The 27,782-nt window shown below is 47.7% G+C and overlaps 1 protein-coding gene across 2 annotated transcripts in view; it reads right to left on the bottom strand.

Annotated features, from left to right (window-relative positions):
* Nucleotides 1-27,782, bottom strand: part of TXLNG (taxilin gamma) — a 567,462-nt gene that overhangs the window by 224,961 nt on the left and 314,719 nt on the right. For both annotated transcript variants that reach the window (XM_069636805.1, XM_069636806.1), the window contains exon 7: nt 26,046-26,120. In XM_069636805.1, the coding sequence (XP_069492906.1) occupies nt 26,046-26,120 (75 nt within the window). The remainder of the gene's footprint in view (nt 1-26,045; nt 26,121-27,782) is intronic.

The raw sequence follows: 27,782 nt of genomic DNA, 5'->3' as shown, positions 1-27,782 counted from the left end.
TTAGCTTTTGTTGGGCCAAGACAGAGCATAGGATAGGTTGAGGCATGGTATCCCCTAGAAAAAGGGCTACAGTCGGCCGTAAATCTCCTGCAAGACAGGCCGCTATTATCGTAGTATCTGTGGGGGCACCATGCAAACTACCTTCATGATGTGTGATATCAGAGGCTATTGTATGACTAGGGTTTGAAACCACAGGGGCAGCTGGTTGTGGTGCCATAGTCGTCTCCATAGCCGTTGGAACGATGTGTTGTGGGAAGCGGGTGACCAGTATTCCCCTCGACCTCTGATGTACTTCCCTCATCTGAGCATAATCGAAAGTCATCAGATACTGAACGTGACCGCTGCGTGGAAATACGACCAACCCTTGGTAGTAAACTCGTAAGCCGAGTTTGAAGACAGGCTTTTTTCAGCACATCACCACATCCCAAATTATTTAGTTTTGCTCGTGTTTCGATAATAGGTGGCACATTAGTGGTCAGGGTACAAGGGAGCATTCAATAACTCTCCTAATGCAATAAGGAGGTGATGAGATTAGATAAACAATATGAAATAACCCTCACGAAATGAATACCTTGGACCTTGCGACCTGCGAACATCAAACAGTACTTTTCGCACTTCACAGTGCGCGCGCAGGTGCGCAGGCCACTGTAAATGAAGGATCACGGGAGGGGCGTAACCAGCACAGGGGAGGGACCAGCCGCCAATAGCCCAATGGTCTTTAACACAAAACAGAAAAGAAAAAAGAAAGACAGGAGTTCAGAGTTCAATAAAATAATGCGCAGTGAGTGCCCTGCGTTAACGTGCACAACGTGCACTATAGGCCCAATGTGTGCGGCAGGCACAACATGCAAATGTCAGTCACCTTTTTTAGTGTTTGCGAAGGCAGGCAATCCACGGAGCTGCAGATAAAGACGTCCTCCGTACGGCGTAAGCAAGCGCTGAACGGGAGGTTCTGCAGAAGGAATCTTTGAAGTCTCTGGAGTATCAAGGATAGCGAGGTCCGACAGCAAAGAACAATTTACTTTCTTACCTGGTAACTTTCTTTCGATGGGATGGTCCGACGACGTATTCCATATCTATGGCGGGTAATCACCACAGCTGTGCTGCTTCGGAAACTTTTTTCGGCGTCTGCGTCGATGACGTTGATGCGCCATCGTCGAGGACCTCCTCCAACGTCATCCGATGTGATAAGTAGGACGCACGACGCCCGTAGCCTCAGTTGTAGTTATTTCCCCCAGAACGTGTGACATTAGTCTACTGCCAGTCAGACACAAAGCCTTGCGGAACGTAAGCTGCAATCGCAAAAGAAATTCTGCAGCGGGGAAGGTAGGGAGGGAGCGATATGGAATAAGTCGTCGGACCATCTCATCGAAAGAACGTTACCAGGTAAGAAAGTAACTCGTTCTTCGAGGGGATTGGGTCCTCCGACGTATTCCATATCTATGACAGACTCCCAAAGCAGTACCAGAGCAAGGAGGAGGGAAAGAATTTAGAATCAAAATTTAGAATTGTCAATCAAATAGCAGAGCAAAGGACCGACTTGCCAAAGGCCAGATCCTGTCCTCGGATGGAATCGAGGGAATTGGTGACGTACAATTGTATGTACTGAAGCCCAGGTGGCTGCATCACAGATATTGCGAATAGGAACACCCCTCTGCAGGGCAGTAGATGCAGCCATAACCCTGGTAGAATGGGCCCGCATGCCAGCCGGTGGGTCCTTACTCACCAAGCGGTAACACTCCGAGATGACCAAAATAATCCAGCGAGACAAAGTCTGTTTCGTCACAGCTTGTCCCAAACGCTTTCCAGCGTAACCAATAAAGAGTTGATCGTCCGTTCTGACCCGGGACATGCGTGAAACATAAAAGCTTAAAGCTCTCCTAGGATCAAGCCTATGGAGCCTCTCCTCTTCCTTACTAGGATGTGGAGGAGGATAGAATGCCGGAAGAACAACCTTCTGGCTCAAATGAAATTCCGAAACCACCTTCGGAAGAAAAGGACGAGCTCTAAGGACAACCCTGTCCTTGTGAAATACAGTGAAGGGTGGCTTAACTGAAAGTGCCTGTAACTCACTCTGCGAGCGGAAGTAACCGCAACTAAAAACAAAGTTTTCAGAGTTAACAGCCTCAAAGGGCAAGAATGTAAAGGCTCAAACGGAGCACCCATAAGAAAATAAGAACAAGGTTTAAATCCCAACCAGGCACCAGGAAAGGTGACGGAGGGAACACATTAGTGAGCCCTTTCAGAAACTTTGAAAATAAAGGGATTTTAAAGTAGGAACACTCTTCAGACGAGCGCTTAAAGATGGACAGCGCCGCCAGGTAACCTTTGATGGTACCCACTTGCAAGCCCCTGTGGGCCAAAGAAAGTAAAAAGGACAGAACCATGGGGATGTCACATGCAAAAGGATCCACATTCTGAACTCTGCACCAGTCGCAGAACTTGCGCCAAAGGTAACAGTACAGAGACTTTGTTGCTGGCCGTCGGGCCGAGAGCAACACCTCCATCACGTCTTCAGCGAGGTCACAATCCTTATACCTCAACCTTTCAGAAGCCAAGTGTGAAGGTTGAGGGATCTGACCTCTGGATGGAGAACCTGACCCCCCTCCCCCCTCCCGTGAGAGCAGACCGTCTCGGTAGGAAAGACGACGTGGAGGACAGATGGACAAGTCGAGAAGGTCCGGGTACCACGTCCTCCGAGCCCACGCCGGAGCAATGAGGATCATCCGGGAACCAAACTTCCGTAACCTCCGCAGCACTTGCGGGATGACGGGGACTGGAGGAAACACGTACAGCAGTGGGAAGGACCACTCCACCACGAACGCGTCTCCTAAGGCTCCTTTTGGAGGAAATTCCCACGAGCAGAACCTCTCGCACTTCCGGTTGACACTGGAGGCGAAGAGATCCACTTGAGGGGTCCCCCAAAGGGCGAAGATCTCCAGGAGAATCTCCTGAGCCAACTCCCACTCGTGAGAGATTGTGCTCTGCCTGCTCAGAGCGTCCGCCGTCATGTTTTCGTCTCCGGCCAGATGAACTGCCGAGATCGAAACTTCAACTGGATGGCCCAGAACTCGAGCTGCATCGCCTCCCTGCACAGAGGAAGTGACCCAGCCCCCCCTTTTTGTTGAGGTAATGCATGGCCACTGTGTTGTCCGTCAGGATCAGGACATTCTTTCCTCGCACAGTCGGCAGAAAAGCCTTCAGGGCTAGCCCGACGGCCCTCAGCTCCAACAGATTGATATGGAGTCTGGACTCCGACGGAGGCCAACGACCGCTGACTGTCAGCTCGTTGGCATGAGCACCCCATCCCGTGAGGGATGCATCCGTCACGATCATCACCTCCGGCCAGGGAAGCCAAAACGGAGCCCCCTTCATCAAGTTGCCTTCGACGGCCCACCACAGAAGGTCCTGGGCGACCGAGGGCGGCACCTGAACCGGGTCCGACATCCTGCCGGAGGACTGCGACCATTGCGTCTTGAGTGCCCACTGCAAAGATCTCATCCGCAGGCGAGCCTCTGGCACCAGAAGAATGCAGGATGCCATGAGGCCGAGCAACCTCAAGAACTCGAACGCTGGGAGCGTCTGGGCATGCTGAAACTTGTGCACCATCTGCTGAATGTGAAGAGCCCTCACCTTGGGAGGAAAACACTGCCCCAGGGAAGTGTCGAGCACTGCTCCGATGTACTGGAGCCGCTGTGTTGGCGTCAAATGGGACTTCTTTAAATTGAGGGAGAATCCCAGCCTGTGAAGGGAGTGGCAGGTGACTGACAGATGATCCAGGACCTGCTCAGGAGAGCACGTCCTGATCAACCAATCGTCCAGGTAGGGGTAGACGTGAATCCCCCCTTGCCCGAGATGCGCTGCCACCACCATCATGAGCTTGGTGAAAACCCTTGGGGCGGTGGTCAATCCGAACGGCAGGACCCGAAACTGAAAGTGCGAGTCGCCAACCGCGAACCTCAGGTACTTCTTGTGCTTGGGATGGATCGGCACATGGAAGTAAGCATCCTCGAGGTCGAGAGACACCAACCAGTCCTGAAGCAGAAGGGCCTGGAGGACTTGAGAGATGGTAACCATCTTGAACTTGTCCTTCCTGAGGAGTTTGTTCAAACCGCGCAAGTCCATGAAGGGTCTCAATCCCCCGTCTTTCTTCGAAATCAAAAAAATAAGGGGAATACCATCCCTTGTTCCTCTCCGCTACAGGCACCAGTTCTATGGCACCTTTCTCCAGCAGGACTTGAAGGTCTTGCGCAAGGAGCGGATCCAGACTCTTCAAAGAGAGGTTCCCTGGTGGATTGTCGTGAGGCCTCTGCCGAAAGGGAAGACAGTAGCCGTGGGTTATGATCTCCAGAACCCACACATCTGAAGTAATGGCACGCCACTCTACAAGATGCTGCGCCAGCCTTCCCCCAACCGGCGAACCATGGGACCTGGCCTCATGACCGAGTGGTAGCGGCTGCGGTGTTGCCTGAGGGCAAAGAGGCAACTGCCCGAGCGGCCTTGGCACCACGGGTACCCTGTCGTCCACCTCTGGTACCCCTGCGTTGGCCTCTTTGACTGCTAGCTCCTCTCGCTTTACTGAAGGACGAGTAATAGCGAAAGGAACCACCCCTCCATTGCTGTCCCGTAGGACGAAAAGGCGGAGGTTGGCGAACTGCAGCGCCCAACGACTTCGCTGCAGCTTTGGAGGTCTGCAACCTCTCAAGGCTCTCGTCAGCCTGGCTGCCAAAAAGGTGTTCACCGTCAAAGGGCATGTTGAGGAGCCGGGACTGCACATCAGGAGCAAACCCCGACTTCCGCAACCACGCAAACCTGCGTGTCACGGTGCTCGCCGCCATGGACCTGCCGACGCATTCAGCCATGTCCAAACCCGACTGAACGGACTCACACATGGCATCCTTACCATCCTGGACCATAGCAAGGAAACCATCCTGTTCGTCCCCTTCGGGAATATGTTCAGCTGCTAACGCAACAGTTCCACAGAGTGTGTGTGAAACGAGACAAGGCACATATGGAGTTGGCCGCCTGAAGCGCCATACCACCCGAAGAAAACACTTTCTTCGCCCAGCCATCAAAACGTTTGTCGTCCCTATCAGGAGGGATGGTAGGGTACGACACCTGCTTTGCCAAGGCCGTGGCCGCCTGCACCACCAAACTCTCCGGAGTGGGGTGCCTGGTCAAGTAGCAGGGGTCGCTACTGGCTGGATGGTATTTTCGCGACAAGGACCTGCCCACCGCCGGGAGACTCTCCGGAGCAGTCCAAGCCAACCGCCACCCTTCTCTGTAGAGCCATATGAAACGGCAGTACCGGGTCAGTTGGGGGACCAACATCAAGGATGTCCGTGAGATCATTCTGCACAAACTTCCCTGGGAGAGCAGACCATCCCAAGTACTCGGAGACCCTAGCCATAAGGCGCCGGTACGAGTAATCGGCATGAGAGCCAGGCTCAGGCCTACAAAACTCCACCTCCGGAGAGGTGTCCAGTCCACTGGCATCATGCAGTGACTGCCTTAAATCGTCAAATTGGCTATGGCCCGAGACCATCTCATCTGGAACCCGACTAGGAACCAGGCCATCAGAATCCTCATCCACCTCCGAAATATATTCCAGGTGGTGAAAAGAAGGCACCTGAGAGTGCTTGCTCTTAACCAAAGCCTTTCTAGGGGGTTCCCCTGCACCACGGGGTACCTCCGACACACCGGCCTCGAAAGGCGTCGAGTGAATCGGCGCCGGCGTCGAGAGAACAGGCATCGGCGCCAAGAGGCTCGGCGTCGACGTCAGATGCAGCGCCGCCAGCATCGACAGTCCTCGAAGCCGGAGCTTCGAGCGTGTCCTTCGACGACCTGAGCGTTGACGGCTTCGACGACGTCCTCGGAGCCGGAACCTCGAGAAAGCCTGTTGACGCCCTCGACGCCTCAGGCGTCGATGTCTTCCTCGAAGACATCACAGGTGCACACGGTCTCGAACGCGTCGAGGACCGGGACCTGGATCGGGTAAGTCGAGAACGAGTCCCCTTGTCAGAACGGGACCACTCCCGTGACTCGTGCCGACCACTCTTGCGAGTGGTGTCTCTCGACCTCTCACAGCCGACCCCACTCGGGGGCGCGGACGGCTTAGTACCCTGCGACTCGAGAATCGCCAGCATTTTCTTCCCGAAGGAAGCCCATTCCTCCGGCGTCGCACGGCTGGTGGGGTAAGCGACGTGCCGGGCAGAGTCCTCAGAAGAGGACCTGGAAGAGGACCGCTGTCGGCGCTTCCGAGAATGCCTCGAAGACGGATTCACCTCTCGAATCATCCGTCAAAAGCCCCGCAGACTTCGACTTCCGGGGCTTGGACACCCGACCTACCGACAACAACTTCTTACGTTCCCGTAAGGCTTTGGACGTGAGCGACTGGCAGTCGATACAGTCATCCGTGTCGTGGGCCTCCCCGAGGCACCATAGGCAGGCGTCGTGCGAGTCCGTCACTGACATCTTGGACCCACACTCCCCGCACTTCTTGAAGCCCGGACGCGGGGTCAAAGACGAAGTAGAAGACATCTTCTTACAAAGGATTTTCTCACAAAAACGAACAGGTTCGAAGAACCGAGAAGAACAGAACTCCCAAGAGTCGAGGCGTAACCGAGATTCACGAAGCAACACGTTCGCGGAAAAAACGGAACTGAGGCTACGGGCGTCGTGCATCCTACTTATCACATCGGATGACGTCGAATGAGGTCCTCGACATCCACGCAGAAAAAAGTTTCCGAAGCAGCACAGCTGTGGCGATTACCTGTCAGATATGGAATACATCGGAGGACCCAATCCCCTCGAACAGTACTTTTCGTGCTACACAGTTTCACGTGTTTCTGTACAATAAAAACTCACATGCCGGCTGCAGCATCAGGAATCCCAAAACCGCCGTCAGCTCAGAGATTTTTAGTAATGTTAGAACGTTTATTAAATTAGTTCAGAACCAGCAGCGGCATTGGGATTCCCGATGCTGCCGCTGGCTCTGAATTTGGGATTTTAGCAACTTTCTAACATTACTAAAACTCAGAGCCGGTGTAACGTCTCCTTTTCCTATCTGTCAGAAAATCCTATCTTGCTGACTGAGCATGCGTGCGCATGCTCAGTCAGTACTTAGCTGATAGGATTTTCTGACACAAGGAATGTGGTGTGCCTGTCTTTCTGGGGTCCCCAGGGTGTCATTTCTGTAACTTGATGAGAGCCAGGCTCACTCAATTAACAGAACAAAGTGAAGCTGCATTACGAGGGACTCGGAAAATGAACCAAAAAGCACGAACGCCACGAACATGAACGCAGCGGACACTGTTTTAATAAACTCCAAGGATTCAAATAAGCACTAAATGTGCAAACATATGAAAGAATTCATCCCAAATATATATCTACGTGTATGTGAACTAAGTGCATTATTAATGTGATAATAATGCACTTAGTTCACATACACGTACATAGTCGTGATAAATCCGGCTGTCTGCGCGTGATGCGTCCTGAAAAAAATGACATTACACCGGCACACTGTTCCACTGTGTACCCATGTCCAGCAACCTACTTCCACTCGCCCCCCCGCCTCCTCCACATCCAACTAACCCACGCAGTGGACGCCACTCACTTAATACTCTGCAACAGACAGCCAAGCCTTTCGGGACACTCTAAAGAAGGCGGCTTCGAACATGCAGAAGATTACTTTAATGCAAGTGTAATGTGTGCGGTTGAGGGTGGGAAGTGCTGTGCTAATGGGCAATTCAGTAGGTAATGCTCACTGTTCTGACTTTGAAGAGCTGAAAGGGCCAGGGCTGACTGGAGGTTTCACATGAGTGAAACGTACATTCTAGGGCTTGTAGTTTAATGTTATCCCATTGTATGTAAGGGATTGTATGTAATCCCAGCATGCATATGCGTAACCCGCCCTGGCTGAAAAGCATGGTCTGCAGGTGTTATGGGGCCACTTGTTGTTTGGGATTAGTACAATTTCGAAAGGTTCCCTTGTTCGGCCAGTGGCATTGTGCAGGGATTGTCCTGTGGTATTCTTAGATATGAGAATTTCATTGTTGAATGACGGTAGATTTGTTTTCTTTATATTTAACAATTCTACTTTTACCATTACTATGTTTGCTTTACATCCCTAGAAAACGTTTGTCCCTCATCCTCCAACAATAATCATGGACTCCTATAACCCTTTTGGGACTCCTCTTTTTAATCAGACTTTTAGAAGGTGAAATGCTTATTCATATCTTTTAACTTGTGCTGACAAGCTCTGGTACACTGAAAGCACAAGGCACACATTCTACCTGCAAGCCATTTGCCAGCCCCAAACCTTCTTTCAGTCTTGAGAGGATGGCTCGGCGGCAGCGTGCTCACCTTGGAGGCGGGACGACATGGAGCGGCACAGGTGTTTGATCCCCGGGTCCGCGCTTGGAATCCTCTGGGTATTAAGGGCGTTATGGATATCATCATATATCATAGCCACCTCAATTCCATACATACATACATAGAGCGCACCATTTCTTTCTTGCCAAGAGTCAAAAATCACTAGAAGTGAGTGCAAATTTTGTACCCTGCTGGAAGCATGTTGAAATGTCGAAACAAACCAGGTGCAGACAACCTGGGTTAATCGAGTGAGCCTCTGGGCACCTATGAGGATTAGGCTGGGCATAGGGCCCACATAATGTCCCATACCCCTGGACTATCCCTTCTGTAGGTAGGTGTTCGATCACAACTCCACAAATACACATCTGCTGTGAACATGGACAAAAGACTATAAAACCGGCCATGGTGCAATGCCTGTATTTGCAACCAGTTGTGGACTTGAAATCCCAAATCTGTTAGTGTTTACTCCATAAAAAGGAGAGTGACAAGCACCTCCTGAAGTGCACGGCTTCCAATTGGCCATGATGCCCTGTGGCTTTTTAAAACTGATATTTAGTTATATCCAGTAATGCCTGGTTTTAAAGGCTGTACACATGACGTCAGAGTTAATAGAGGGTCCTTGTGTGTTACCTCAAGTACAGGCCTTAGAATTGGCTATTAGCCCCCTTGGGCCAACTGCTGGGGTGCTGAGTTTTTTTTTGTGAAATGGCATGGTGGCAGTTTCACAAGTTTATAAAAACATACGACAACGGCCACCAGGAAAAGAAAATTTCCTGTTGTCCCTTCTCAATTTCCCTGGTGGCCGTGCTGTGGGCGAAGGGCCAAAGAGCGGCAGCTTGTGCCAGGTAAGTGCTGTCAGGGTATATGGTTGAAGGTGGTTTGTTGTGGGGTCCCGTTCTCCACGGAGCTGTTTGTGGCATGGGGTGGGTGAGTTGGCAACAGCGAGTGGCATGCAGTGTCGGTGAGTGGCGAGCAAGAGCTCTTGGAGGGCGGGTGCAAGGAGCGCACATCTGGCTCAGAACATTGGCTGAAATAATTTTAGCTTGTGTTTTGAGCAAGTTGATTGGCTTCCTCCCTCATCCATCCGTTGATTGGCTCACTCCCTCACCCATCCTGGGTGCTAATGTTTTAATAATTTATCTTTTGGATGCCCGAGATTTATTCTAAAAGTGATCATCGGGTCACCCAAAAGAACAGCCGAAGATACCTGCAGCAGGATGAATTAAATCACCAGAATGGGGACATTGAAAACTACAGAAGGGCAGGAGCAAAAACTACAGAAGGGCAGGAGCAAAAACTACAGAAGGGCAGGAGCAAAAACTACAGAAGGGCAGGAGCAAAAACTACAGAAGGGCAGGAGCAAAAACTACAGAAGGGCAGGAGCAAAAACTACAGAAGGGCAGGAGCAAAAACTACAGAAGGGCAGGAGCAAAAACTACAGAAGGGCAGGAGCAAAAACTACAGAAGGGCAGGAGCAAAAACTACAGAAGGGCAGGAGCAAAAACTACAGAAGGGCAGGAGCAAAAACTACAGAAGGGCAGGAGCAAAAACTACAGAAGGGCAGGAGCAAAAACTACAGAAGGGCAGGAGCAAAAACTACAGAAGGGCAGGAGCAAAAACTACAGAAGGGCAGGAGCAAAACAATATAAGACTGCTCTCGGATCACATGTGTAAGAAACATTGTTATTCTCGAAATGATGCATACTCAAATGGTGCATAATCATGAGAGTGCTGTCAACAATGTTAGTAATGCTAATTCAAGTATTTATGCTACTAATCGCACTATCAATAGCTCCTCTAAAAGTAGCAATAGTTACAGCATTAACAGTGCAGGCAGTAGGATGAATAACCTAACTAGTGAAGCAATAGTAGTGGAGGTTACCCTACTAGTAATGGGGGTAGCAGTAGTGCATGCTGTAGTGCGACGAATAATCCCCCTTCTACTTCCAGAAGTCTTTTGAAGACCAGCTGGGGTATAATCCAATAGCAAAAGGTTGCCCGCATAGCCAATAGCTTTGAATCTTAACTCGCCCCATTTGTGTGCATAACAGGCCAATAATAAGGACTCCTTCCATAAATCTGTTAGAAAGCTATTAAAGAGAATTGGTACCAGGATACAGCCCTGGCGGACCCCTCTTCTAACAGCAATAGGGCTAGAGTGGACCGATCGCCCTGTGTGTTCAATCCAACAATTGGAGTTGTTGCTATATAGCAACTGGATCATTCCCAAGAGACCCAGAGGAATACCCCACTTCTCCAATTGTGCCCAAATAATAGCTAAGTCCATATTAACAAAAGCAGCCGTTGGGTCTTACACTGCCATATTTAATGATTTCCCAAAGGCACACCAATATCTGAATTGCAGATGGACAGAGCCAAGGCACTTATGGCCCCTTTTTGCTAAATGCTGTTTGTAAGGGGCTTAACAAGTTATCAGCCTCCACCCACTTTGTGAGGTCCCTCAAATACCTTTTGGCGACGAATCAATTATGTCAATCTGGCGGTAATTAGCGGGGTTAGTTCTATACCCTGATCTTAGAACTATTAGACCTAGACTGTACCTTATTTTGTTTTTTCCTCTACTGAATATTGTTAGGCATGTCATGGATTAATTGATTTGGTTGTGCCCCTGTCATATTGTCTATATCAAATGTTATACACTGGGAAACTCCTCCGTGTGATTTTCTTTTTTATTCCTCATTTGTTGTGGGTTTTTAGTTTTTTTTTTTTTTAAACTGGGGCATATTAAGATCATGTGGTGTCCACAATGTGACTTTTTGGGTTGTGTGTTCAGAGGTAGAACACTTCTCCTAGCATGCTAGGGGAGGGGGGGTTGATCTATGAGTGCCATCATTAAGTGTGCTTAGAGGTTTACTACAATAAAGAGTTCAGCTGCCTACCTTGGTCTTAGCAATCCTTACTACATGTATATTTCTTACGGAGCAGAAATAACGTTTTCATGAGCTACAGCTAAAAGGAGCTTTTGTGTATCGGGCATTAAGCAGGATGTAACTCTGGTAAAGAGCAGCTAGAGCCAGGGTCTCCAACCTTTGCGTTGGCAAGAACTACTTGTTCTTATGAAATGCATGTCCCACTTAGATGGATTTCTCAATATGAATGTTAGCATGTACCACACTTGGATGGAATTCTCAATTTTGGCTTGCGTCACATCTAGACAGGATTATGCATTTTAGCATGTACCACACTTAGATGGAATCTGTAACTCTAGATTGTGTTACATCTGGATAGGATTGTGAATGCTAGCATGTACCACCCTTCGATGGAACTCTTGACTAAAGCCTGCGTCGCATCTAGATAGAAATGTGAATGTTAGCAAGCGCCACACTTAGATGAAATTGTGAATGACGACAAGTGCAACACCCGAATGGAATCGTGATCACTAGCCTTCCTCACATCTAGATAGAATTTTGAAATTGGCAAGCGCCACACACTCAGGTGGAATAGTGAATGATAGCAAGCATCACACCTAGGCATAATTGCAAGGACAGAAAGGCCAACTAACCAATCCACTAACTATTTAATCTCTCTGCATACACCTCTAAAACTCTAACCAAATACAACCACAAGCCTAAAACGCAGCAATCCGCACAAACTTCACTACACTGCAACAACAAAACAAACCGCACATAGACTTGCACAACAGCACACGGCGACTACTGACCGTAAAACACCCCAAGCCCAGCCAACAGACCCACCAGGCTGAGGCTGCCAACAGCAAATCACTGCTCTCTTGCACTTTTCTAGCTTATTCCCACTAACTTGCCCCATCCTCTCCCTCTTTCAGAGCCGCCAGGGGACCACTCCGGTGGTGATAGTGCGCGGTACAAATATCCTATAACATTAACATGAAATGGAGTCCATCGTTAGGTTATTACAACGCCCAATGTTCCAGTACCTGAATAGAATTGGCAGATGTCTGCAGCTGCACTGCCCCTCCCCCCATGCCTTTCACCAGCGTATTTAAATAGAAATGCAACCTTTTAATCTCTTCACCTTGTCCATGCTGCATAATGCATGGTAGATAGCCGCTGCCTTTGTGGCACAGTAGTGGCAGCTACATGGATCTATGTCAGAATGCAGCAAGCACACACGGAGCAGCCCAGAACTCTTCATTTTCGATTTTAGTGAACAGTAGGTGAATATCGTACACAAGAAATCCCAAAGCACCTGCAGTGTGCATTATTAAAAACACACCCACGTAGACTATTAACAAACACAGATCACAAGAACTGATAAGCAGATGCAGTGTACTCAGAGTTTTATCCAGAAAGAAACAGAGGTGAAGAACTGCAGTTCCACAAATGCAGATCCGTCCTCACTCCGTCCTGGAGGATTTATCAGACGAAGAGCAGCATTGACGCATTTCATCTTAATAGGATTTATATACACCTGGTAGGACCCCCACTAATTGGTGAACACAAATTGGAAAAAGGAGGGAGGTAAACTTGACAAGGCGGCATAAGTCTTCACGGGAGCGTCCCATGCCAGAATTCAAACGAAAATGGCAATGGAAGTGGAGGCGGCAGGCGGTGCTGTGAAGTGATGATTCTGTGCGCAGGGGATACTGGCTGTGCCAATCCGTGCTGCAGCCAAACTACAATCCATCACAGCTCCAAGACCAGGCGGCGACAATAGAGGGGAGCGAAGAATACAGAGTGCACTGGTGCTATGGGTGGGCAGCGAGGATGGCTGGCCTCCAGTTGCCATCCACCTGTACCTACATAGACCTGCCTGCTCTCCTGATAGTACCCGACGAAAAGCATCTGTGTGTGGGGTGGTGTTTTATTTGGACTAGGACACAATGGTCCAGGGAACAAATGAAAAAACCACCCACAATCGCAAATGGCAGTATATTACTTTTCGTAACAGACCGAGTACTACCCAAAGAGGAGTTGTTGGTAACATTTGTGGCAAATGGTGCATGATGTTTATCCATATTTGGTCATTAACAATGGCCGAACCTACCAAATGAACAGTTTATTAACTCAAAAGGGTCTGCTTTCACTCAAAAAAGCCCCATCTCAGATCATAAAAGTTGGCCCATGTTAACACGTTGATGCGTAGCATTGCCTTATAGGGCATGCTGAGCCTGATATGTGATAAAAATACCCCCTAATGTATGTTATAAAGATATTGCAAAGCATAGGAGTTCCGTAACCAAATAGAGTATCAAGGTCAAGCTCCTTTATGACATCACAAATCTCAGATGTGACTTGCATTGTTCACGAACGGTCGGGGGTATTTTACTCTTAACAGATACGTCAACACAGTATCATTCCTTTTGATACCTGGCGTCATGCTTAATCTAATTTAGGACATTGTATAGTTATTCATACACACACACAATAAATGAATAATTTGTTTGGAAATATAAAAATAAGGTTGTAATGGGTTGCAGAAAAATAGTTTGAGCAGCTAAATGTGTAGGCGTTTTATGGTTTAAAATCAATTATAACATGCAGATAGAATCTTGTTCTCCCATGTTAAACTCCTGCAGCGCACAAAAGAATCACTGTCATAAGCAAGTTACTTATTTAAAGGGCTACGAAGTGTGTCACATTTTAGAAGAAAGGAATTTGAAAAACTAGTTGTGGCTTCAGTGGCATATTTTACTCAATAAAGCAGCTTCTGTTTTTAAATACCCTTCATTCAACTTTCCAAAAATTCTTCCTGGCATCAGAAAGCGATGGTGGCACTTACATAAAAGTCCACAAAAGGAATGAAGTATGAGTGCATGCCATAGCACCCCACATTCTCATGCGCTTCATTGTTTCATCACCACATAGGATGTGTGAAGAAGCTGGGATAGGCTGGACCGAGTACCGCAGTGAGGGACCCATAACCTTCTTTACTGCTACTTTATGCCACGCGGAACGCTGCACTGTCTCACCAGGGTTTTGGGCTTTACAACCCCTTGTATGATTTGAGTATTTTGGAGTGTTTGAATATAAAACTTTTGATTTTATCCTACCTTATAAACAGCAAGTATGCGTGGAAACATTTAGATTCGGCAACTAAGCCGTATATAGACATATAGGAAACCATCCTATCAAGTGTAAGGTGTTTCTCCCCTTGATTTGGTATGAAAGAATAACCAGCAACCTGTACAAGACCTGAGTCTAGATACTCAAACCTTACTGCACATGTGCAAATGAAACCCAGGGGGAATAAGTTGTGACTCATCTGGTACACGCCTCTTGCAAACCTCTAGTATTTGCAGGGTGTGCCGAGGGGGATTCGGCCCTGACCTAGGGTCGTTCAGCCCTGATGGCTGACTGCTGCATCAAAGAACCTGGTTAAATAAAACAGACACAGCCTAACATGGTTGACAATGCTAGGACAGCTTCTTTATGAGTGTGGAAATGTAGAACGGGTCATCTTTACAACATTGGTGACTTTACACTTCTGTGCACCGGGAGTGGTGCGCTTGTGGTTTATACATGGAACCAAATAAATAACATTGTGTTACCGTAGTTCATACTTACTTCCAGAGCATCAGTTCAGTACCTTGGTAGGAGGGGTGGGGAGATGAGTAGGATTCATACGGGAATAAATAAATGCTTATATAGCCTCAGTTCATTAACCTGGTAAGAGGGGTGTTTGAAATACACTTCATACATCAAATACATATTTAGGTAACCTCAATTTGTTTTCATGTGAATGGGGAATGATTTAATTCTCACTAACCCCACCCTACTCAATTGATAGCTGTAGCCTACCACTCAAACCAATTACTTAACACAGAACAAACTTTACACACACAACTAGACGCCCAATAACTGACCAACCCGACTCCAGAGCGACCCTTGTTCCGTACGGGTATAGCACCTAACTAACCATCCCTGCTCGTTTTGTTCCTCTTCTACTCATCCTGGACCATAAGTTGGACTGCTAGTAGTGTTAGGTAAGATACCCTGCCGACTCCGGGTATTCACAGTTAGTGGAAGGCTGGGGGGAGGTGAGGGCAGGTTAAGTCTACTGGAATCCCACCTAATTCTGACTGTCTCCTCAGAGTACATTACGAGCTCATTCCGGAAGAGGTGCTGATGAGGCGCTCCCGGTAGACCTGGTGACCTCCGCAGTAATCTGGTGTTCCTGTGGTCTTTGACCCACGCCCTTTCAGGTGATTCGCTCCATTGGCTCCTTTGTATTTATTAGCCAGTGGGGTGTTTCATAGGGAAGGTCTTCTTTGTTCTCCCTGAGCACAAGTGTTACACAGACTTGAGTGCCGGTTCACCATACCTCCTTGGTGAGCATCTGATGATCCATTCCTCTGGATGGGGACTAATCTTTGGTAAGTACTCTGTGTACCCAGTCTCCTGAATGGTGACACTCCGAATGGTCTTCAGACACCGATTCTTGGTTGTCCACTGATGCCAGAGGCCTGTCCATAGTTACCGGGTCTGAACTCTGTATGTGATCCTCTTGTAGTGGTAAGAAAAGTGTTCCCAAATGCTGGTATCTTTCTCCAGTTCTCAGATTGTCCTGAGGGAACAGGGGGTGTGTGTTTCACTTTTATACCAGTACACTATGCTTATGCTCTCAGAATCTTCATCCCCTTCCTCTTCTTCTTGAACAGGCCTGGATTTCTGAGGGCCTTTTAGCCACTTCTGAGTTTGGAGGGGCTCCATCCTCCTCATTCCTTTGACCTGGGTCCTACAGACGGTACAGTATTTTGCTCAACAGGGTGGCAAACCTCCCCGTGGGAGGATTCCTGGTGTTGATTTCTGGTGATCCTTTTACTGGGCGAAAGAGTAACTTAGGCAACAGCTGGAGCTATGTCCACATCATCCCCTATGGGTAGGAGGTGATTCCGGTGGAGAGTCTTCACATCCGTCGTGGTGCCTTCCTTTCGTAGTCTGAACACAGGCAACCCACCCTGTTAACTGTTGCTCAATAATCCCAACTGTCTCCTAAATTGTTGTGTCCTCTTTTCCCTAAACTCCTTATGAGCACCCGGTCACCAGGCTGTAGATCATGAAATTTAACTTGATGATCACATCTTTTCTCGTTTTGCAGAGCATTCTGTTCCTCAGAAGCTTGCGCCAGTTGGAAGGCTTGAGACAATTGTTCTTGAAGGTTTTTCACATATTTGCGGTAATTCTCCACGCCAGTTCCATCAGAAGAGACCCCAAAACTCTAGTCTATGGGCAGCCTGGCATCTCTTCCAAACATAAGCTTATACGGGGTGAACCCAGTGCTGTCATTCTTCATACAATTGTATGCATGAACTAACGTCGACACATGCAGACTCCATTTGAGTTTCTCTTTGGCACTCAGCATGCCCAGTATACCCAACAATGTGCGACTGAAACATTCAGCTTGCACATCTCTTTGCAGCTGATTGGGTTAACGAAAACCTGGACATCCTCCTATCAAATGCATAAATTCTTTGATGAGCTTGGATTCAAAGTCCCACCCTTGATCAGAATGTAGGTGTGCGGGCCAGCCATAATGTACAAAGAAATTGTCCCAAAGTAAATTGGCTATTGTGGTAGCCTTCTGATCTTTAGTTGGATATGCTTAAGCATATCGGATAGAATGATCGTTCACCACCAACACGTTCTGTGTTCCGCTATTGTCTAGTTCAAGGCTCAGGAAGTTGACACACACTAAATCCATGTGTCCAGAGCTCTGCAGGTGCTGGAGTGCTGTGGCTGGACGGCTGAGCCTTTTCCAGCAATGCATCTGGCGCGGTAGTGAGACTTTTCTGGGTGATGCATCTGGTGCAGTTGTGGCAATATTCATCTACTTCCGGGCCCAATCAAGGCCAGTAGAATCGGCTTCAGACTAACTTCAGTGTTCCAGATGCCCATGTTGATCATGAAGGGCGCGCAGTGCCAGGGGACGTAATGAGCGCAGGAGCACAAGCCGGTGTATCAGTCGCCCTTTAAGTTGACTCTCCTTGTACAGCACCCCACCTTTCAGAACTAGCGTCTTCCATTCTTTGCAGTAGGTCTGCTGATTTGTCAGATTTCTACTGTCTGGTGGCCCCTCAGTTTCATTTTCTTTTGCATGGAGCACCTGCAGTAGCTCTGGGTCTCTTAACTGTGTTTTGTCTCAACTCAGCTCTGGTCATGTGGGGCAATTCGAGGCTTTATCCTGGTCACATCACAATAGCTCACCGGAACCCCCTTAGCTGTTCCCCCAAGGCAGTCGATAAGACGTGCTGGCTCAGCATGCTGGAAGGTTTAATTCCTACAAATAGCTTTCATCATTGCCACAGAAGCCATCTCCATGGGGGTAGATTGATATATCTTCGGCGAGGGGGTTTTCTGGATAGGGCATCAGCGTCAATATGATTGATTCCAGAGCAATACTCCAATTGAAAGTTGTAAATGGACAAGGCCGCTAACTAGTGATGTCCAGTAGCATCCAACTTGGCAGACAATATGTAGGTCAGTGGATTGTTGTCTGTTCTCACCGTGAAAGCAGCTCAGTAGAGATAGTCATGCAGTTTCTCAGCCACCCCCACTTCAGAGCCAGGAATTCTAACTTATGTATAGGATAGTGCATCTCGGAGGGGCTCAATTGACGACCTGCATAGCCCACAGGACTCACTGCGCCATGCTGTTCTTGATAAAGCACTGCTATGTTGGCGAACCCTTGCACAAGCCTTCGATAATAATTGCATAACCCCAGGAAGCTTCTCATCTCCTGCAGATTCTGTGGGGGGGCCAGGTTTCGAGAGCTTCCAACTTGGCTGGATCCTTCGGCTGACACCACATGGCAAATATACATTACACTGGTTCGACAAAACTGGTACTTATCCAAGGACACCTTCAGCCCTTGCTGCTGGATTCGATCCAAAACCTTCAGTAGCCTTTGGTGATGTTCTTCTAAGGTCTGTCCAAAAACAACATCTAGGTATACCAGAACCTTGAGTAGATTCATGTCATCCACAGTTCTATCAGGCGTTGAAACGTGGCAGGCACTCCCGATATCCCCTGTGTCATTCGAGTAAACTGGTAGAACCCCAAGGGGCAGATGAATGCAGTCTTTTCTTTGTCTTCGGGCAGCATAGGAATTTGATAATACCCACTCCGTAGATGATGTACTGAGAACCATTTGCTCGCAACCAGACAGTGAAGAGCCTCGTCCACTTGATGTGTGGTGGATTGATCGGGGACTGTTCTGCTGTTTAGGTGCCAGTAATCAATGCACAGTCGCACATCATTGTTTCTTTCATGCCACCACTATGGGGGAAGCATAAGGGCTTCTGGATTCCTGGATGATACACATCAGCCGGTGATAGTCTGTGACCTCTCTTGGAACGGGATGACATCACTTAAACGGATGTGAAGCTTCACCCCATTGGCTTCACCCAAGTCCCAGTCACTGGTTGAAAAAACATCTGCCCACATGGACAGCTGGTCTTGTAGATCTTTCTTACGTTGGCCATCATGTTGATCCTGCTTCTCCATGCCTTTCTTGAGGTGGGCCTGTTAACAAGCCGGGTGCATCTTCAAAGATTTAGCAAACTGTGGACCGGCCATTTCCATATTCATCTTGGCTACCGTGCCGAACAGAGCTGAGGATGTGCCCATGACCAGGGGTACCTCCGCATTCGGGTTCTTTGTGCTGCACACTAACGCCAAGGTGGTGTTCACCCCAACCACTTCTCGATTTAAATGGATTTTCACACATGTATATCCCAGGTATTGACAGGCGGCATCTCCCACGCCCATCAGAGTTAGCCCCTCCAGCGGTTCTAATGGCAGATGCGACATATGTTAGCGATAGTAGGGCTCATTCACAATGGTGACCTGGGAGCCACTGTACAGCAATGTTGTGGTCCTCAGCCCCTCAAGATCAACTGGGATGGTCATGGTGGGCCCGATGAGACCTGCTGGATTGCCTCAATGAAGCAGAGCTTGAGTCCGTAGTCTGTTGCAGCACATCTGTGGTGTTACTGACCTCATTAACTAGACGGAGATGGTCAGCTCTGGGACCCTCCTGAGCCTTACTTGGATAAGGGATAGTCTGTAGACTTGGATGTGATGTCCTTGTTGATTTGCTGGAGTTAGTTTCTGCGGAGCTCAATCCTGTAGTCTAGGTTCTAGCTGCTCCTCCGCTACAAACTCCTGTGCGTTTTCCGACAATGCCTGGGCCGAAGTGGATTTAAGAGCATTAAAGCGAGCAGCTACTCTGGCATAATCTGGGTCTCGGTCACACGGTCGAGTTGAGTGGCGCTCATCCCCACATCAATGGCAAAGTCTCCATGGTGGTAACGGTGCAGAGGATTAGGGAAAATATTTGAGGCTCTTGTGCTCATCGCTCCACCTGCTGCTCCCGTTCTTGGGATGATGGGAAACCATCTCTGCCTCGATTTTGGTTTGCAATTGGGCTTTCCCGGGTCGTCAACTGAGTCTGTAGTTTCCTGACTAGCTGTTGCAGCTCTCCAATCTGCTTCTGCTCAGAAACTGTATTGTTGGGCGTTGGGATCCTGCCTTGTACCGGCTGGCTCTGTACATTGATATCACCAGTTTTTTCTTCCAGGGCCCTAATGGCCTTAGTAGTTCCTCATAGGATGGAGGTGTATCCAGTTTCTCCCGCAGCTTCAGTTGCAGTATATGTATAGCAGCTTCAATCGACATTGGTTCAATCGGGAAGTCTCTACTCCTCCTCTATGGTGGTTCGAGGCGTAAAATGTGCTCAATTCTCACCAGATCAGACACCTTTTCTCCCAGTTTCAGAGAGGTGGCATGAAACCTCATCATTAAGTCCTCTGCTGGCTCAGTAGTGCCAAAAGCTCCCTCCAGGGCACCTATCACTTGCTGGGAAGTTGGATCAGGATTCAATGCTCGAAGGGACTGTACCATCTGCAGTGCAAGCCCTCTCAAGGCCTCTATTACTCGATGTCTCTTCTATTGGTCAGACACTTTCCAGTCGTGTAGCATAAGCTGAGTGAGATCTGGCCATAGCTCATAGCCCTCCTCTCCTTTAGGCACAGGTTGCTCGCCTGAAAAAAGGTCGTAATCTAGTGTAAGTTCCATGTTCTGTAACCAAATGGGACGGGGATTGCCACACCATAGTTACTTTAACAGACTCAGCCACTGCAGCAGCAATGACTATGGCATCTTTGGTGGGTGTAGTAGCATCCGGGCAGAGGTATTCTGGGCCAAGTGTCTAAGGTCCAGATGGGGCAGGTAATCACAGGCTACCCACCTCGGATCTTAGGGGGCCGGGCTTTACCTGTAAGATAAATACCACCACAACATAGAATATAACATTGTGTATCTTTACCAGGTATGCGCCCCACATTTTTCACTTTCCCAGTGATGGGTTCCAAGGGACCGGTCATGACTAGTAAGAGGACCTCGCCCACTACGAAGCAGGCCTCTGGACTGAGCGATTCGGCTTGTACCCAATACAACATATATTCATGTGCCATTTTAGACTTTGGGCCTCATCACGAGTTGGGCTGTATTCCCGGCTGTAATACCGCCGACTGTAATAACCCTAGCACTGACTGGTCTGGTGGTATTACCACCGGATCGCGGGTTGGGCCTTAACGGTAAATCCCCATTTCTGATTGGGTCCATTGGATCCAATGGGGAATTTTCGGTGCTAATACTGCGGGCTAATACAGCCGGCTGTAATACTGCCGAAAAGAGGGATTTTCACCTCCAGAAAAAGTTGTTGGTAAAACAGCCGATTTAGCACCTAACTCGTGATAGAGCCAGCCCTTAAATGCGGCGGCAATACTGTTAACACTGCATTTAAGGGCTACAGCCCAACTCGTGATGAGGCCCTAAGTTTAAATAAACCACCAATGTATTATGCAGTGCCTAGTACCTAGCCGTTGAAATGTACCCCCACTTTCCTTGTACACTTTCAAAAAGTGCTCTTGGTAGGATCTTCTGACGGGTAGCAAAAAATGACAGGTCAGGCTGTCAGAATTTCCTACCCTGTCACTTTTTCCTACCGATAGGATTTTCTGACAGATAGCAAAAAGTGGCGTACACCGGCATCACTAAAGCAAAACCGCTGCCGTCCCACAATTAGTTAAACTAACGTTGGGAAATGTGTCCTGGCAGCGGGTTAACATTAATCCACCACTGGCACACACTTCTAAGCCCTAGAGCCCTGCTCCGATTTCTTTGTGCGTGTTTTCAGTGAAAGAAAATGGATGCTGTGTAGGGGTTGGGGTGGGGGGGAGAAGCACATACTCTAAAGCCAATCACATAAGAGTGGCATCACTAACTGGACAGCCACTCAGCTACTGCTAACATATGAAAGCACTAGAGCAACCCCCAAACATCAGTAAATGGGCATTTTCAGAACCATTTTAAACAAAAACTTAACTTGTACAGTACCTTGTTTATTTTAAATACAAAATACAGTACAATGTGCAACATAACTTGAAAGCTGCAGTAAATATATTTTAAAGCATCAATCCAGTAAAATAACTTAACATTAAAACATAGCGACCGCCATTTTGGAAGTAAAGATGACTGATAAATTCATCACAGTAGAAATTCAGCCACAGAGTGCAAAAAGAGGTTTGTTGTGGGCAGAGATGCGTGGAAATGGGAGTAAAAGCCTACTCATTTCCCTTAGCAATGGGCGTTAAATGGGTGGGACACATAGCCAAACTATATATCCATCCTCATATGTCAACCTGCATTGAAAAACATTACAAACCTGCAGCCAACGCCCCTATATCAGGCTCTCATGTTAAAGCTCAATGATAATAGTTTCGGCTTTATAGGTAGCCACCTAACAGCCAAAACTAAATAGTGGGGTTCCATAGGAAACCATGGAGGGAAAGTTGCAAAAAGAAGAACTTCCCTAACGGGGGCAACAAAGCAATATACCCCACAAAACCACTAAAGGGACGTGATTGCAGGGGATTTAGAGGGTTGAACAAACCCATTAGCCAAGTATTAATCCAGATAGATCTTGAGGTGTGGGTTCTCCTGCTCGGTGAGAGCATATATTCGACTGCATTGTACTTGAGACAGGTACAAGATGTATTCGCCTGTTCTCTGTGGAACACATCTTGTTACTCCAAATACTCTGGAGGAAACACTCCCACTATGCCCAACGTGGTTCCCGTGTCCTTCCTTCTGCCGCAACCAAAGGATTCTTCTAAAAAAGCAGGATCTGTTTTGTGACATGTCTGCCTACAACTCTCGGAAAAGCTCAAAGTCCTAGCACACCAATCAATGCAGGGATTGTGTGACTCAAGCCAGGGCATTCCTAGGATGAGCTGAAACTGGGGGGACATTTATCAGATCAAATGACATTCTCACAATGCACATCTTGACAGAGCAGCAGAACCTCCTCCGTGCATTGGGTCACTGGGCCCGATAGTAGTTGGGAACTAGCCACAGCAGTTATATTCTCCACCATTGGCTTGGGCTTGGAAGGGATCCCAATTCTGCGGGCCATATCGTGGACCATGTAGTTGCCCACTGCTCCTCGGTCTATGTATGCTTCCAAAGCATGCATCCGCAAAGGCTATTGGTGGCAAATGAGTAACACGGCAATGAGCAAGTGTGAGGCCAAGGATGCCTTTTCCTTGCTCGACAAGTTGACCTCTAGATTTGTCGGGGATTGGAGTTTACCGGCTGCTCTTCCCTGCTGGTTAGGTTCGAAGAATCCATAGCTCCTACAGACTTTCTGGGAGGTATCACCGGACAGTCAGGAAGTGTCCCGCTTTCCGGCAATACAAACATAATTGTAGTTTTCTTTGCTTTTCTCTTTCATCATTGCTGAGTGGACCTCGGACGCCTCCCAGTTGCATGGGTACCCGGTGGTTCTCAATAGGACGTACCAGATTTTCTTTTGGGCGAACGTAGAAAGACCTTCCATCTGAACGACTGCGATCCAATCTTCGGTCTTGCAAACAATGGTCCAGCTGTAAGACTAAATCGATGTACTCGACACACCCCTCGGGTGGATTCACATCTTTCAGTTCTCCCCCGAGGCCATGATAGAACAGCGTGGTACGCTTCTCCTCTGGACAGTGTGATTGTGCCACCAGCCGGTTGAAAGTGAAGAGATAACCCAGCAGATCCTGGTTTCCCGGACGCAAGAAGTTGCGTATAAAAGGGTTTTCTTGGTTTACTAATGGGATGGCGCAATTAGCAGCATGCCCTCCTAAGTATGACAACATGAAAGCCACTTTAGACTGATCAGTAGGGAACACCCCAGGCCTCCACAGAAAATGGAACCGGCACTGGTTTATGAACACCTGAAGCTTTTGGGAAACCCCTGTGAAGCGTTCGGGCTGAGCCAATGGAACTGCCCCGGGTACCACTACTTGGACCGGAGCGGCGGCAGGTGGAACTGAACCCGGGAGCGGGGCCTGCCCTGCTTGGGCCTGAAGTAACTGCCTGCCTAGCTCTTCTGTGCGGTTCTCGTTTACTATCAACTTCCGCCGTAGAGCATTGGTCTCAGATCAGGTGGCGTGCACTTCCACCCTAAGCTCACCCAGGAGTTGTGACAGCTGATCAAACCTTAGAAGAGTCCATAGTGCTTAGGCAGAGTAATAACGTTCTGTAAACGCTTACCTTGGACTCTGCAGTAGCACCTGGACTCACGGAACCCTGCTGGATTGAGTAGTGCAGTATAAAATCGGCTAATACTGGATGATAGAGAGAGAGTCTGCAGACTAGGCATTCAAAAGAGGAGTAAGCCTGAGTGGGAATGAGAGAGGCAGGAATCAACTCAAGGGAGATCAGGGCTACACCCCCTCCAGTCTGGTTGGATCTGGGGCTGAGAGGATCTTGTAGCCGTCGGGGAGGAGATCTCAAAACTCGAGCTGCCCGTGTAGCATGTCTCGGTGAGACCGAGGATATCAAGGTCAAGTGCTTCTAGGTGGTGACAGATGTCAGAAATGTTTAACAGCCCAGCAAGAATTGAGAGTGGCAAGAGGAAGAAGGTTACCAGCCTTAAAGACCTTCCGGGGAGGGGTAAAGACCTTCACAGGCAGGTCAGCCATCTTGGCCTTCACGGGCAGCTCGGACACCTTGCTTTGCTTGGCCTTCTCCGGTGTTTCCCGCAGCTGCCCCGGGGTAGCGTACTTCCTTTTGGATGAAGAGCTGGAGCGGTGGCTGGAGATCAGACAGACTATGAACGCGCCCTGACCACCACAGGACCCGCTTGCCCGGCGACCCCGATGGAAGCGGACTCGCTGTGCTTGGACTTATGTTGGGCCTCCATGGATGGAGCGCCCTCAAAGGACTTCCGAATCCAGCCAACCTGAGCGGGCTTGTAAGAGCCATGCCCCTGTGAAACACCTGGGGTAGAGGCCCTGGTCTTGAGCCATGCCACCAATCGGGCGTGTCGATCCTTCATCGTGCGCTTGGTGAAGCCACAGCAGATCGCCATCTTCTTTATGCACCGGGTGTTGACAATACAGCCACTGGGAATGTTGGTCATGCAAAAAACTTTCCGCAAACTGCAGCTGGAGCACAGCTTGAAGAGGGACTTCTTCTCTGACATGGTCCGGTGCGGTGTAGGCCTGAAGACTTCTGGAAGCTTCCAAAAAGAACACTCGACGATTTCTGCCCTTTCAGGGGCGATTAAAGATGCCGATAAACGGGTCCCTGTTAATCAGATGGTTAAACGATGGAGCACACAGGCTCGATTGAACCGAAAACAGTTTTCCTAGCAAAAAACGCAGAAAGATCAAAGAGCGAAACACAAGGATGCCCAACACTTGAACGTGCTGTAAAAATCTGAAGATGGCTGCCAGAGGAGGGGCGTAGGTAGAGGGCAGTCATTGGCTGGGGGCAGTCTGACCCAGAGCTCAGTGATTGGTTTATAGGAGAAAGACAGTTTAAAAACAAAGCTGAAACAGTTTTTTCTTTTACCAAGGATTCCCAGCCTGAAGGGGAATATTCATGAGCATGTGAATCCATGCCAAACCCATGCTGGAGAACAACTATGATGCACAGACCTGTAGAGATCAAGCAGTGCTCTGTTAAGTCAGCATCATTGCAATTGCAATGTCTGTCAAAGTCTTCGGTTTCCTTCAGTAAAGGACACATTTGTGACTTCATAAGAAGTACATTTCACAGACATATTAGGTAAAAATTCAAATAAAGCAAAGGAGTTCACGGGGTGATGGGTTACAAGGCATTGGATACACATTATCTGGTATGGCCAACGAAAATTGCCTTACCCAATGGATGCACTGTTTAAAGGTGACGAAGTATGGTATGAGTCAGAGGGAGGCACAAGCCATAACGAAGACCTTGAATAAATTAGGTTTAAGTTCAATAACGGACTTGATTTATTAACTTAAAAAGGGGCTAGCAGCAATGAAACGGTAGAAACTCAAAGAAAATATGAATTGCAGAGATCAGAAATCCTGACCTGCACAATGGGTGCACAAACTAACTAGTGGTGTGCTGGTATAAGTGATGGGGCTGGAGTGTGGACACACGCATATACATGTACACCTTTCTATATGCAAATTGAAGTTTGTTTAAAGTAGCATTGTGCATTTTGCAGAGTTTTGCAAGAGGGTAATGACAGAAATATTGCATGTTCAATAGAAACAAAGCTACATTTCAATGTTTGCACAAGCATTAGTGCTTTAGTGGCAGACCGAGAAAATTCCAAAACAAAAACATTAAAGCTCTAAAGTAACAGGCATACACATTAAAGATCAAGCATATACATTACGCTTCTACCTGCTGCTTTAGTTGTGCTTCCTGTTGTTTCATCTGCTCACATTTATGCCTGGATTCAGTAGCTTCATTCAGTAACTGCAGGGAATAGAAAATAGTGAGTTGCAAGCTAAATAATCTCCAATCGGAATTGGTCATTCAGAGCCTCTTGAAAGAAACAGTCACAGCAAATTAGAAGAAATAGCAACTTTACTTCTTCAGAGATGGTATCCTTACCGGATGTAGTACCTAAAAAATATCTGCAGCCAGTAAGACTATACAATTGGAATAAAAGAAAAGGATTTCTTTGTGTATATATGCTGGCTCCAAAAGGGGATTTCCTGCTTTAAAATATTCTACAGCCATTTAGATTAATTGGTGTGAATGCATAGCGGCCAAGGCGGTCTAAGCTACCTTTTAAAGCATATTACAATATGTTCAATGACTCCAATGGGAATGTCAGAAGGGCTGTTTGTAAATGTCAGGGGTATACACTGGCTGGAGAAAAACTGAAAGGTAGGAAGGTAGGTTATTGTGTGAGACCTTCCGAAACTAGATAGAGGCCCGATACCTTTCTCAAAATGAAGTTTGATGGAAGCAAATATTCCCCTGAACATTGCATAGTCAGATGTTCAGCTTTGGGTGGACAGTAAGACCAGTCACTATTTGCATTATCAATAATAACACTCGGTTAACCATCATTGCCATTAAGGAGGAGCTAAATAACAGACCAAACATACCAGGAAGTTTGGTTATCCGGCTCAAACTACTAACATTTGGTTAACCAGAGTTTTTTTTATCATTTAGTACCATTGGCCAATGGTGCTGGATGATCAAGCTTTTGATGTAGTCCATTGTCGCACCTTTTTCCTCTCGGAGAAGTATCAGAGCTTTTTTTTATGTCCAGACTATAAAAAACTTAAAGGCTTAAGCTTTGCCACCCCGCATAAATCTGAAATACCCAGGTTGAGTGCAATTCACGGTCTTGTAAACTAGGCGGACACACAGATTCCTGACAGGACCAACATGGTAAACTCCTCTTTACATTAATCAACGGGTAACTGAGTACCATAACTTTAATCTGAAAAAGAAAGGCCACTTGGCAACTGACTATTTCGAAACAACCCACTTTGAGGTGCTTTCTCCTTTCCTTAGAGGTACATTTGCTAAACCAAACTGCCAGTAACGTTAAGCACCCACAACTGATGATTATGTTGAGTTGGTACTTAACTAGGTGTTAGGTAAGAATGACTGCAGTCCAACTGGTGTGGGACTACACAAGACTTATCTCCTTGGTATTAGACCCACCTTTTAAGATAGGCCTGTTAGGCAGAATTGCATGCAGTACCCTCTGGGACCACCACACACAATTATAACTACAGTTGTAAGCCAAACCAACCTTTGGTAAAAGTCTGTACCACACAGTTTTTGGTAGCAAGCTGAGCAGCCAGGCTTATCTCAAGAGTGAATGTGAGCAGTACAAGTTATTACACAGAGGACTTTCAATCACAGTGGTTCAAGTAGACCCTTATACTCAAGGTTTATTGGTAAAACACTCATTAATTTATTTACACAATCATTTAGAAAACATTCACTAAGAGGCAACTTAATATTATAAACCAATACACTATAATACAAAACTCTAAGCTTTTGAGACAGTTTGAGCGCCCCTGAAATAGGAGCCAAATGGTAGTTCAGTTACTTAGCAGCGAGCAAAATGCAGAAGGTAAATAGAATAGATCATATATACTTGTTAGACAG

This window comes from Ambystoma mexicanum, chromosome 7p (genome assembly GCF_040938575.1).
Source record: "Ambystoma mexicanum isolate Mex_15411 chromosome 7p, UKY_AmexF1_1, whole genome shotgun sequence".
NCBI lineage: Eukaryota > Metazoa > Chordata > Amphibia > Caudata > Ambystomatidae > Ambystoma > Ambystoma mexicanum.
This window is presented reverse-complemented; position numbering and strand designations above follow the sequence as displayed.